Genomic DNA, 13,487 nt, shown 5'->3' on the forward strand with positions numbered 1-13,487 from the left:
CTGCCTGCCTTCCTCTGCATCTCTGGGAAAAGCCGGTCAGATTGTGGGCCAGAAGACCTCTTCTAACATGCACTTCTGTGGTGCAAACGAGCCCATTAAGTGCAAACGAAGCAGCACCATTCACAGAACCAACTACCATCGTGGTCTCCTCAGGCTTCGGAGAGCATTTGAGAATGTGCCCGTGTCAGCACAAAGGCAGGGTAAAGAGCACGCAGAACAGACACCTCTGAGAAGGCGTCGTGCAGGGGCTCTCGCCAGCTGTTTGCGCAGCGAGGCAGACCCATCCTTCCCTTGAATGTCTCCTCTCAGAATAATGAGATGGGAAACTTGAAGACCCAGAATCCTAAAAAGTGGCAGACATTTGAAAAAGAATTGCCCTTTCCCAGCTTTGTAATTTGTTTTAAGGCTGGCAATCACATCTCCAACCCCCCGTGCTCACTTTTCTCCACATGCTCGGAAAGCAAAGGGCACGTAACAGACTGTGAACTCCCGTTACGCTTCTCCCGACACCCGCTCTCCTCCCTGCCGAACAGACAGCAATCTCCTAGGCTAATTAGCCAAACTGTATTCTGCACATATTTAGCATTTCTGAGTAATTAGGATAATCAGATTTCTCCCCTAATTCTGTACATATACAATATAAGCAGGTGTATTGCCTTTCCCACAATGATATCACAAAAAGTGCGTTGTCTGCCGGAGCTAGGGATGCCAGCCGCCTGTCAGAGCCCATTCTCATCTCACACATGGAAATCTGCTGCCAACGGATTACCAGTAGCCCTGGGAAATTAGGAACTGGGTTTGATTTGGCTAAGTAGCCAGTAGTTCAGATATTCATGCAAGCTATCTAAATGCACAGAGTCTTCAAATCTGGCCAGAGATTTGGATGTTCTCTTCACCCTCCTCCAGGGAAGAGCTGCAGGAGAAGCTCTTCTGCGCTGCAGTTGAACAGGAGGTGTTTGGCCCAGAACCTCAAAGGTGTTTTGGGTTCTGGGGAAGTGCAATAGTCCACCCAAGTCTGAGGACTCACGTCTTGGTCATCCTCCACAAGGTTAATCAGTCTATGGACCTAGACCTTGTCTCTCTGGACCTGTTAGCTGGTAAACACATACACGTGGTCTCTGCTGCTTTCAAGGCCTCTAAATGAAGGTCAAAGCCAGTCAGGCCAGGCCAGCTCTGTCTTGTCCTGCTGAGGGAGGGTCTTTGGTTCAGGAGGAGTTTTTCTCCAGTGAGCTTCACTCAGTAATTCCGTCTCAGGGAAGCAGAAAAGCTTTTTTAAGTGCCCATGACTACATCCTGGTTCTTGGAGCATTTGGACGTGGCGCTTCCACCAAAGTGGGACTACTTCCCACTTAGTAGAGTATCAAGGGTTCAGCATCTCTGAAAGGAGGACAGGATGCTCCCAAGCCCCATAGCATGGAGTTAGGCACTCCTGAATATCTGGACCATAGCAGTAATATTAAGGAAAGACCCTGCCACATACCCTCCACAAAAAGACCATCTATCTGCTGAGCTTCACGTAGGGGAAAATTTTGCTTGCAGACCTTAGAGTACAATCCAACATACTCCCAACACAAAGAAGCCATTTCTAATGTGCAGGGTGATGCTTTTATTGTAGTACTGTAGAAATAATGTCCAAACCTCCTAAATACGAACAAATCCAAGTAAGGCCAGGACTTAGACTCCTCCTGATCTCCAGGTAGGTTAACCATCCTGGTACTGAGATTGAGCTCTGGTTACTACAGAGGTAATTTTCAGGTGGAGCTGAAGACAGACAGTGACAAACTGTTAATTGTGGTGAGGCTGTTTATCTGTGATGGATGAACACACCATACAGAGCACTCCATGCAAGGTTACACTCAATATTTTACAAGTTCTATGTGGGTAATAAAATGCTCCATCCCCTTCTTTAGTGTCCTCTATCTCACCTTCCCTGTTCAGATGAAACGGTGTTTACAGATGAACTATCTCCAGAGAATAGCACTTGGGAAATATAATTCAGCACCAGACTCTTTAATGGGTCCAAGGCTGTTGTCAGAGTCACCACAGACACAGGAAAGATCCCTGTTCCCCAGAGAAGGGTCACAGGAGGCTTCTTCCCAGGCTTTGTATATTCCCTGTACCTGTGTACTCATCTGAGCACCAGGATTCATTTTTTATTAAGTGTACTTAGCTCTTGAGGAAAAGTGTAACCCAACTATCCTCAGTAATATTCAATTCTTGTTCGTTCATATCTTTGACCCGGTGACTGGTTGCCCAAAGTGCTCGGTAATGAAGGAGTCTGTCCTCTATCATTTGCACCTACCTCCCTTAGGTCAGTGATGTCCCAGGTCACTCGGGGATGGCACGATGACAGGGAAAGAGACTTGGAGAACCGCGCTGAGAAAAGAGATCCTGTTGCAGAGCAATGCCCTCCTAGACCTGGGAGACTGAGCTCATGGGCAGCTCTGCAGGGTGTGGGATGGAGCGAGCCGGGATGAGGAGCCTGGCCCACCCCTCTGCAGGCATCCCATCTCCAAGGATCTCATCAGGGGGATCCTCAGCTGCTTTCTTGTCTCCTCCGAGGGCAGTGCAATGGGCCCCAAGTCTGCGTGGTGAGGGGCTGCCCCAAAGCGCAGAAAGGGCACGAAGGCTGGATCCCACACACACGCTCAGCCCTCCCGCCCCATCGCTGTGCAGCGGGACTGCCCGCTGCCGTAACGGGGTGGCAACTTGTGCTCCCACGCTTCTGAAAACCAGGACCTGGGTGGACATCTGTGTGCTTGCTCCATTGGTGCAGATGAAATATGACGATGGTCCTGGTTTTCTAGAGTTTTCAGCATTGGATGAAAAAACTGGAGGAAAAAAAAAAAGGGAAGAAAGTAGGTATTTTGCTGGCCTGCGAGAGCCTGGAGAGCAGGTGGGAAGCTGCCTGCAGGGCTGGCCAGTCGCTGAAAGGTGGCAAAGGAAGCTGGCACGGTGACTCCTGACGTCTGCCTTCTCCAAGCAGGTGATGAAGACAAGCTGTTGCCTTGATTCCCACAGTATATTTTCATTAAGCTGTGGCAGATGGCAGCGGAGGTCACCGCTTCCACACCATCATCCTTTCAGCCGAAAGGTGTCAGGGAATCTGACACCTCAATTACTAAACCTAGATTCACCCGAACAACATCCAGGATGAAGGGGGAAGGGGCATCAGAAAAGCTGCTCTCCTAATTTCCATGAGTCCTCACCTTTGAGAGAAAATCTGGGACGTGAGCTTCCCTGATAAACAACATATTTGTGTCTAACGTCCTGACACAGAAGCAGCTGTGCTGAGAACAAGCCACAGACACCAGGAAAATGGCAATTAAGTCCTTGTGGAAATGAGACCAAAAAGCATCCCTTGGAAAAGACAGTCGATGTTAACGAGCTACAGTGAAGTCAAGGAAGGATCTATTGATCTTGCCCCAGCAGAGAACTGCTGCTCGCTCCTCCCTAGTCAGTGAAACCTCGGAACATAAAGCAAAATAAAACTTCTGTTCTTCACTTCACAAGGACTTTCAGATGTGGGCCTGGGGCTCAGCTAACCCAGGAAGAAGCCGGAGCAACATCACCATTGACTTTTCCGAGTTCAACGTGAAACACAAATCCGATATGCTGTTGAGAAGCAGCACCTTTGTTGAAACCCCATCTCAAAGATTTCTGCCAGATATTTCAATCGTTTCAGGTTTCCTCATCCCTACTATTAATACCTACTTTCCTATTATTACTTTGCTACTGATTCCCTACATTTACTACTATTAATCCTTGCTTTTGTAATCCCTACTATTATCCCTGGCAAGAAGAAGACGAAATAAGATTCTGACCCTTATCAGAGCTCAATAAACAAGCGAAGCAGAAGTCATTTATTCTTATTCTCAAATCCTGTGAACTTCAATGTAATATTGTGATTCTGGAATGACTATTAAATATCTCAGATTGGTGGTTCTGCAGGGCGTTTATTCATTGAGTTTCCTTCTACAACAAAAATACCAAAAAACATTGGCCTATGAGTAGATAATGAGTCAACTCAGCAAGCCACTACCCTGCGGGAACACCCAAGCCTGTGCTTCCTCTTTGAGGACTTCTCCCCTTAAATCCCAACACAAGATGGGGGAGACACGATGACATCAGAAATATTTGGAAGATGAAAACTTCCGGAGTGCACAACTCCAAAGGAAAAAAAAACCAAAACCACAACACCAAAGCAACTTCTTTTTAGTGACACTTTTCAACTTTTTTACAGAAGCTTGAAAACACTTCTGAAAAGTTCAAAATATTTGGGGTTTGGCACAATAAACCCTCCCCATCATTTTCAGCAAACATTGCTAAATGCCGGAGTATTTTCATTTTTTTGCCCAGAAATGTCCTTTTTTCCCTCCTTGTTTTCTGGAGATGGGGAATGGGAGAAGAATGCGTTACTTTTGAGACAAAAGTTTCTACTTTGTTGGAAACTCTTTTTCTATCAAACTTAAACACAGAGACACAACCTATGCAGTCAGATGTGCTCCTCACATCTGCGGCAGCCCAGGAGAACAGGGGACAAAGGGAACCCCACAAGCATAAGGACATTAAATCACAAATTATCTCTGGGTTTTTTTGATAAGAAAGAAAGGTTTAGTTCTACTGACCTCAAACCCAACCTTTTCTTAATGGAAAAAGGGAATGCTACAGCTGGGGCACTTACTGCTGGCTAGATCATATGCATTTTCTTAAGTGCTCGAAAACCTACAGGCTATTCCAGGGTTTTCCTAGAGGAAATCTGGCCTTTGTTATCCAGTTTATTCTCCAAGAGTTCCTACTTGAGGGCCCCTAGAGCAGATTCTTGGAAGAGCTCCATCCTGCACCCCGGCCAAAATGATCCGAGTTTCCGTATATTATTAGCACACAATGGAGCAACGTCAGCTGGGGGTTGGCAGGCGCAGCGCTCCCTTAACCCCACACCGGCCAGGGGGAGAGGTTCTCCATCAGGGGAAGACTGTCTCCTCCTCTTCTCGCATGGCCCTGGTGCTCGGAGAGAGGAAAAAGGGGAAGGCAACGGAGCAGAGAGTGCCCGGGAGAAATCAGAGAGCGGTCAGGCAAACACACTGCGTCAGCCGAAATAAAGCCCTGGTTCTCCAAGAAGAGGAGTTGACTTCAATACCACCCTGCCCTCAGCTGCTTTTTGGCTTGGCCTTTGCCAAATTTCATTCCTGGTCTGAAAGCGCTAGATGGGTTCGGTCAGAGGACACAAAGAAATGTGGTTCCTGTGAGTCATTTGCAATCTCCGGCACCGCTATGGGAAACGTGGATGTGGGCTGCCAGGCAAGGTGCAATCTGCAACGGGGGACTTCTGAAACACAGACCCCAAGCCCCTCTTCCCTTGTGCTCATCAGAAGCTTTTAGGCTTAGACCACTGTGCTACAGCGGTACTGACTCCAGCTGCTCAGGAAAAAGAAAAAAAAAAAAAGAAAAATCTCCTCATGCAAAAATTCAACTTTTTGTAAGAAAAGCTCCACAACTCCAAAATTAAAAATGTTTGCCAGCACAGCAAACATTTGCCAGCACATTTTTGATTTTTCGCCAAAATATTCTGGCCAAAACTTGGGAGAAAAACTCAGAATTGTCTATGGAAAGCAGATACTTCTCATGAAAATATTCATTTAGTCAAATCCCCAGGTTTCTACTGAAAGTCAGCTTCAGTGGAAAATGCTGACGAGCTCTATTATTGGCACAGCTTTAATTTTCCTTTGTCTGGAGCAGACACGGAGAAGACAGCATCTGTCAAACGTAGTCTTTAGACTTCTGTTATTATTTAGCCTGGAGTGTTCAAGGACTTCAGGAAAGGTTCAAGCCATCACGGTGCTAGGTGCTGTGCATATACACGAACGATAGGCCCTTCCCTAGAGGGATTATAGTTTAAGCACAAACCATGGAGGAGATAAACAGCTGGGGAGGGCACAAGGTAATTTTGGGGCGGTCCTGAGCAGCGTGATGAGCAAAGGGAGACCGGGCTTCCCCTCGCACCTGCTCTTGCCTTGAATGCTTTGTGCTCAGCCGTACCACAGCCGCGTGAGCCCAGACCTCCCTCAGGAGATGCATCAAACTGCCCCAGCTCGGGAGGCAGCTGCAGAGCGGGGGGAGAGATGGGTCCTGCTCTGCCCACCCTGCCTCCAGTTCAAAATGTCCCCGGGACGGAGAGGAGAAAGCCAAGAAAGGCACCTCCACAACCCCCAAAGCGCAGACGCTGCAGTCCTGCTTGCTCCTTGCCTTGGGTAGGAAGATGCTCTACCACCCTCCCTCTTGCAGCCCTCGTGTGCCGATCCGATCGAGCCCACCTATATTAACTCACGCTTTTTTTGGCCCAGATCCTGCCTTGCCCGACTTGCCGTGCAACCCCGCCTGCCCGTCTGCCACGCTCCCCTCCTGCCCTCGCCCCCTGCGTGCTCTTCATCGCTTTATGCCTCGGTCAAACTGACACGACCGCTTTAGTTACAAGAGAGTAGTTAGAGAAGGATCTGTGCTGGTTTCAAATAGTTTCCAGAACTGGTCACCCCCTTCTGTAAGAGATTAAAAAGGCATCGCTGAGAAGGGAGTGAGGGAGAATAAATAAATAAATAAAGGTATATAGTTACTTTTGGTTAGTCTCAATACGCAGTCCCGTCCCAGGGTGCCTTGTTCTGTGCTCATTTGAAGTATTAGTCACTTTTTCCATTAGAAGCTCTTATTCTAAGGGGATTTATAATGTATCTGTAAAATTGTCTCCAGGCTTTGCTTGGCATCTGAGCTCTCAATCCACAGACAGAATGTAAAGAAACTACAGTTGTTTGATTTATTGGGACAGGGCACGGGGAGGGAAGGGAATTTTTCCATGCTCGGTGGAAATAAATTCACATAGTGCCTTCAGCGCACAATCACTTACTGCTCCAGAAAATACACTGTTTGGGTGCAATCTCACGCTGGCAGAGAGGAAAGAAGCAAAACAATGATTTTTTAATATCTCCCTGCCCGAGACCCAGCCCTTGTTTGTGGTTTCTCACCATGACCCACCCAGTCCACAGTCCTGCTGGGTGCGACAGTCTCTGTCATACCACCCGGGTTCAGAAATCCTGCCCTCGACAAGCCTTTTTCAACCCTGATTTCTACAAGGGACATTTCTCAACCCTCTGCAGAGGCTCTCTTACAGACTCCTGATTTTTTCTTGGGGAGGCCTATGCCTCACTTAAGTTTTGCTCGTGTTTCTTAATATGCAACTGCCCAAAGGCCGGGAGGGATGAGCAAGGGCTGGCAAGCTGCTGTAGGTAACATCAGCACCTGAATGGCAGAGCTGTTCGGGCAAAGCGAGACCTGGGAGGTGACGGCACCCTTGGGAGGCACCAACTCGGGGCTACAAACACCCCGTCACCTGGCTGACGGTCCTCCTCTATGCCACGGCTGAGGATAAGCTCATCTGCAGGGTGGCCCTGACCTGGGCCGACGCTCACCCAAACTTCTGCTGAATACAGGGGTGGATCGGGAAGAAGGGAAGGATTAGGGACAGCACACACCGGGATCAGGGGGAGGGAGAGCCAGAACCTTCTCGCAGCCTCCCTGCAGCACCGATCGGCAAAGCAAGAGCCTAACGTGGACGTTTCAAGGAAACAATAACCTAAAATTGGAACGTGGCAAATTATTTATTCAAAGTACAGCCTTCCCTCCCCCCTTGATTAGCAAACCGCTGGGGAGTCAGCCCTGATTTTCTTCAGACAGATGCATACGGCTCTCCTCCTCTATCTGCGCCACGAGCGCTCAGGCCGTGGGGGGCTGAAGATCTAGTTGGTATTCGCATTGTGTAGCAGCTCCTTCAATTCACACGTTGCTCTGCTCTCCGACTGGATCACAAACTTTTTCTTTGGGAGCATACACCGCAATGATGAATATGTTTGTTTTCTGCCTTTTTTTCCGGGGAAACATTTAGGCTGCAGCGTGCAAACGCTTCCCCACACACTTACTCAACTACTTGCACCTAATAATAAAACAATCGCTACAAAGCATTGCAACTCAAATTCCTAATTTGATTTTTTTTTCTGGGGGGGTTGTTTCGTGGTTCCGCTCATCGTTTATAAAAAGCCCCAGTGAAGCCTTGAGGAACAGACATGAGAACATGTAAAGAAACACAGGGGTGTGCTGCAAAACTGAAGTGGGAAATCCCAGCGCTGAAATCCTCTCCCCATCTAAGTCAGAGGCAAAGCATCCGCTGACCATAGAGGAGCCAGGATTTCACCCCTGGGACTTTGGTAGTGGGAGACACGCTGCTTGGCAACATACCGGGAAGACTGTGACAGGTTCAAAGTATCAAATGAAGCCGAGCAGAGACATGAGAGGAACAAAGGAAGTTCACGTCATTATAATTTATTGATGATCTTGGCCTGATCGCTTCAGCGTTTTGTCTTAGCAGAACCCACCCTGAGCAGCAGCGAGTCCTGCAGGTCACTTGGCTGTACTGATGTGGAAGTGATGTGACGATTTACAGACAATATTTGCTGAAAGAAAAATAATAAAAAAGCACCAGGCTGGATCTCACCCTCACCCAAGCACTTGCTGGGAACCGGCCAGGATCTCCTGACCTCACCCCCATCGGAGCATGGCTCCAGGAATTCCCTCACCATAGTTCACATTTTTCCAGCTCTACCAACTCACCCAGCAAGTGCCATGGGAAATCGCTACGGCCAAGGCATCCAAACTTGCTTAAGAATGAGCCAAACTGATTCTTTTCTTCAAGGAGGAGGGTCTTAAGGAAAATAAAATGCTGGGGGTTCTTTGTCCCTGTATCTTGGATACGAGAAAACTCCCACGCTTGTCAGAAACAAGAACAGCACCAGCAGCTCATGGCTTTTTCTCTTTCTTTTTTTCCCTCCAGTTAGTGTAAGTGCGTGCTTTAAAGCAGGACGACATAGTGATGGGTTTAAGAGACAGTGAGTGTTGAGGTGCCAATTTCTAATGTAAGACAGGGTGCAGCTTCTTTCTTCTGTGATCACGGGTGAAAAATCAAAAGAAATAATCCAGGAGACTAAATACACTCCCCAGCCATTCAACTCGCTCATAAATACGCTTAGTGAGACGCTTTGTGCAAGAAAACCCCACCACTTCTGTTCTGTATTTTGTTTAGCTATGAGGCAAATCTGCCATCCGCATCTTCCGATGGTGCTAGTCGGAGTTAACAGGGTTGCATTCTCACCCTCTTCCCCTTCAATTTGAGGCTGATGGTTTCCATTTCAAAACTAGCAGGTTTCTCCTAATGAGAGGTTCTCTCCCACCTTCAGCAAAGTGCCCGCTCACCGTCCCTTGGCAGAAAACAACGCTGCTGTCACAGTAAGCAACTCCAAAACAAAGAGTTTTAACTAGAGTCATCCCTCGGCACTAGCTCACCATGCAACAGAGCTTAGCAGGAAGCCTGCCCTTTCCCGCACGCTGCTAATGCTCCAAAATAAAGCAAATTTGGAAGAAGTAAATGAAATTAAAACACATAGATGCTGTCATTTCCTTTTTAAGGCTGGAGGAGCCCTGGAGCCCGTTAGCTATTGACAAGAAGGGGACCCTCCAGACCCAGCCTGGATGCACGGACACTCGGGGAACAACCAGACCTTTGTTTATCACTGCTCGCACTGACATGTACCCAGATGTCATGAGGACGAGGAACCCCTGCCCAGCAGGGACCAACGCTTTCCGCACAGCGGGAAGTTTATTTCTCAATAAATATATGTGTATTTATAAGCACATTCTACCTAAGCACTTCATCCCGAGGAGGTTTGAAGTAATTCCTTCCCGGCCAGGGCAAACCTCCCCCGTGCAGGCGAGCAGGGCGGGATGCCGGCGAGCCCCCTCTTGCAGCCGGACACGCGAGGGGCTGAAGGCACCGGGGGGGTCGGCAGGTCTGAAGTTTGGTTTGATTTCGTTTGCAGCATCGCCACCGAGCCCGCCGGGACCCCTTTGACGGACTGATGTTTTTCAGTTGTATCTTATAAGCACAAACTTAGGAACTGAGAACTTTTTTTTTTTTTTTAAACGTTTCTCCGACTTTTAGGCATCAGTAAATTCCCCCCCCCTCCGCCGCGCAGCAGAGCGCAGCCTGACATCCCTCCACCTTCCTCCTCCGAGATGAAGTCGAGGAGGGAGCGGAGCCTTTACCGGCCCCGGGGCAGCGGGCACCGAGGCGCTGGGGGGGGGGGGGGGACAGGGGACTTTTGTTCCCGTCCCCGTCCCGGGAAGCCGAACCCCCCGTTCTCCGCCGTCCGTCCCCCCCCTACCCCCCCGCCGCTCCCGGGGCGCCTCCACTTACCAGCTGCAAAGTGCAGAGGAAAATCAGGGTGCAGCGCCCGGTGCAGCATCCCATGGTCTCCGAGCAGCGGGGGCAGGAGCAGCCCGGCTCGCCGTGGCCCCGCCGCCGCCCTGGGGCTCTCCGCGCCCCGGCCCGCAGCTGCCGCTCGCCGCCGCCGGGAGCGGGGAGGGAGGAGGGATGGAGGGATGGAGGGATGGATGGAGGGAGGGAGGGAGGGAGGGAGGGAGGGAGGGAGGTCGCGGCGGCTGCCGGAGCCCCTCCGGGAGCCGGGGAGGAGGCAGTGGGGCCACAGCTTAAAAGGGCAATGCCCCGCCGGCGGCGGCCGTCCCCAAGGCGGGCAGGGCTGGCGGGGCGGGGGTCGCTGCCGCCGCCGGGACGCGGCCCCGAGCCCGGGCAGGCGCGGGGGGACGCTCCCGGCCCCCGGGCAGAGCCCTCCCCCGGGGGGCTGAGCCAGGCAGCGCAGCCGGGGCAGCTGCTTTTCCCTGGAGAGGGCTGGTGGGGCAGCCCCTGCTTTTTTTGCCTTGGTGGGACGCGTTTCCCCGGCGGTGCCGGCTCTGCCGCTGCCGGGGGTGCCCGGTGCGTGCCGGGGCACGGGCCGTGCTGGGCGGGCGAGCCGCCTGGGTGGGACACGGAGCCTACAGGGCACCCTAGGCGACGGGAATCGGGAGCTCCTCTCCCCCTTCCACATATGGCCATCACCTTCCTCCCCGTGCAGGTGCTGGCATGCTCAGCCTACAAATCACGAAGCCCAGAATTCACCTAAAATACAGTGGTTCTTCCCCTACAATTTGTCAGCGAGAGTGCACACGGAAGACAAACTCAGAAAGGGGGATACGACAAGGAATGTTTTAAAATGCACGCTTGTGGGTATTTTAAAGTATATACCCAGGCTTGTGAATGAATGGCAGCTGACTAGCAGCAGAGCGACGTAGGGGAGCATCTCTCTTCTTCCAAGAGGAGCTTCTGCCTGGCACCATCTATGAACCACTCGCCATACCCTGCGTCTGTAGAAAAGCAAGTCAGTCTACTTCAATTGCGAATGCGGAGCAAATCCACGAGCACACAACCACCTCCTTTACGCGCCTGAGTCCTTCCAGAAGGAGAAGCAGGGTCCAGAAGACATGGGACCATGTCGGCCCTCCCTGCCGTACACGTTTCTGGGCAGAGCGAGGAGCAGGTCACACACCACGCACTGTGACTGGGACAGACTTGTTGCTAAGCTCCACACAACAGGATAAGAAGCTTTGGGAGAGACTCGTGATGACGATGTCGTCTCTTTGCAATCTCCAGTGACTCCAATGGCTGCACGACAGTTTGCTCTGTTACTCTCAGGCTCTTCCTCTTCCTCTGAAGCAAGTTAGGGTTTTGCTTCTGCCTCCAAAGCAGGGTGCAACTTCGTACCGTGAGCAACCAGTTCCGCTTTCCTTTTAAATAAGCATGCCACATTGCTTATTACAGTGGCGTGAGAAGGAGACAGTAGCTGAAATGATAGAGGCTCTATAATTTTACTTGAGGAAAGCATTGCCTGACTATACCCCAAGGAAGCAGGATTAGTCCTAAAGTGCTATGAATGTTAAAAACCTTATATTAACATTATTGTTATTCAAATCAGCCACAGGGAGAAAGGGAACAAACAAACAAGCAAACTCTGAATACCTAAGATGAGGAGACAGACTCTGACTTCATCACAAATCCTACTGGTTTTAAATGGTAAAGTATATAGATTATCTGACCTGTGCACCCCACATAACCAGGGCATCAATTAATGCAGTCAGATACAATAAAACACATGTCATTATAGGTGAAAGGAATACACCCAGAGAAGAAACCAATTTACTTCACCCAGAAAGCTGTGGACTGAAGAAACTGTGGCAGTATTTGTATTTCCAGGAAGATGGTTTCCGGATGGTGGAGGCAATAGGAACAGAGACCAGGTTATTTTTTCATGAATGCAGATGAAACATTCCTTACAAACTGCATAGGGAAGTCTCACTCTGCACTGTCGGGTCAGGCAACCTGACATCAGAATTAAAACAGGAGCTCAGGACTGCCGAGCGCAGGCTGGGGTTCGGCTGGTTCGCGTTACGTGCTCTGGAAACTGCTGGGAACAGCACGGGAAAGGCTGGGCTGCAGCCGTGCGGGTTAGTACCTGGCCTTTCTGCCATTCTTGAGGTTTCCTGCATCTGTTTTTTGAGGTTTCCTGCATCTCTTGTACTGCCTCCTGCATCTCTTGTACTGCCTCCTGCTTCTAAACACCTCCCATAAGCATAGCTATTTTCCAACTCGGTTGTACTACAAAGGAGACATCGTGTGAAACAGCAAAAGGTATTGCTGCTGAAATACTAAGTTTGACATAAACAGGATTTTTTCCGCCTGCACTTTTATCTTGATAAGCTAAGTAAAAGGCAACCATGTGTTGGCTGGGACTCCACGCGCGTCTGAAAGAAAACACACTGACTCTCCTTAGCTTATTAAGAAGGGTGAAACCAAAGGGATAATGTAACCTGTATTTCAAAGAGAGAGACTTAAAACTCCCAGAGCCTCATCTTGTAATCTTCATTCGTATGATTTCTTATCTGCATTGGTATAGCAGGAGGCCTGGACACAGAGGGGATCTGCCTTTAAGCATCCAAGTAGCCTCACTGGTTTTAGCGGGGGCTACTGACACGTCGGAAGTTGGACACTTGCTTCAGTACTGTGGTCTCCAACCTCTTTTGATTATGGACACCAGGGGAGGTGCATTGAGTTTGAACCCCCTGACAACAGCTTTATTTTTTTGGTTACTCTTTGCAGGCCAATTAAAAAGTCTCCTGCAGATCTCCAGAAAATCCTTTATTTCCGTGAGATGAAATATTGAATTAGCTGAATTTGGACCTAAGTGAATAAAACACATAGAACTTACATCCTAATTAGGTTTATTTAATTAGCAGGTGGATTAACAAGGCACCATTGGATGAGGCAGCGCAGAGGCTGCCAAAACACAGTGCCATCACTGATGTGCAGTATACCCCAGTGATCCCCCATGTGCCACTACGGAGTGGCACTTGGCTTGGCATGGCCACAGCAGCTGCCAGCATCTCCTAAAAACTGTGCGAAGTCCTGACCAGCTGAATTCCTGCATGAGTGCTGCAGGGCCACACGTCTACCCTGAGAGTTTAACTCATAAAACCAACTACAACTTTAAATTAGTAAA

General features: G+C 49.7%; 2 protein-coding genes across 2 annotated transcripts in view; one reads left to right on the forward strand and one right to left on the reverse strand.

Moving 5' to 3' along the window:
- The window catches only part of NKAIN4 (sodium/potassium transporting ATPase interacting 4), a 51,626-nt gene extending 41,278 nt beyond the window's left edge, over positions 1-10,348 (reverse strand). The window contains exon 1 of the mRNA XM_075517581.1: positions 10,295-10,348. Coding sequence (XP_075373696.1) covers positions 10,295-10,348 — 54 coding nt within the window. The remainder of the gene's footprint in view (positions 1-10,294) is intronic.
- ARFGAP1 (ARF GTPase activating protein 1) overlaps positions 1-13,487 on the forward strand; it is a 59,608-nt gene that overhangs the window by 12,577 nt on the left and 33,544 nt on the right. The gene's annotated exons all lie outside the window — the stretch shown is intronic.

The sequence above is a fragment of the Mycteria americana genome, chromosome 14, assembly GCF_035582795.1.
Source record: "Mycteria americana isolate JAX WOST 10 ecotype Jacksonville Zoo and Gardens chromosome 14, USCA_MyAme_1.0, whole genome shotgun sequence".
Classification (NCBI taxonomy): Eukaryota; Metazoa; Chordata; class Aves; order Ciconiiformes; family Ciconiidae; genus Mycteria; species Mycteria americana.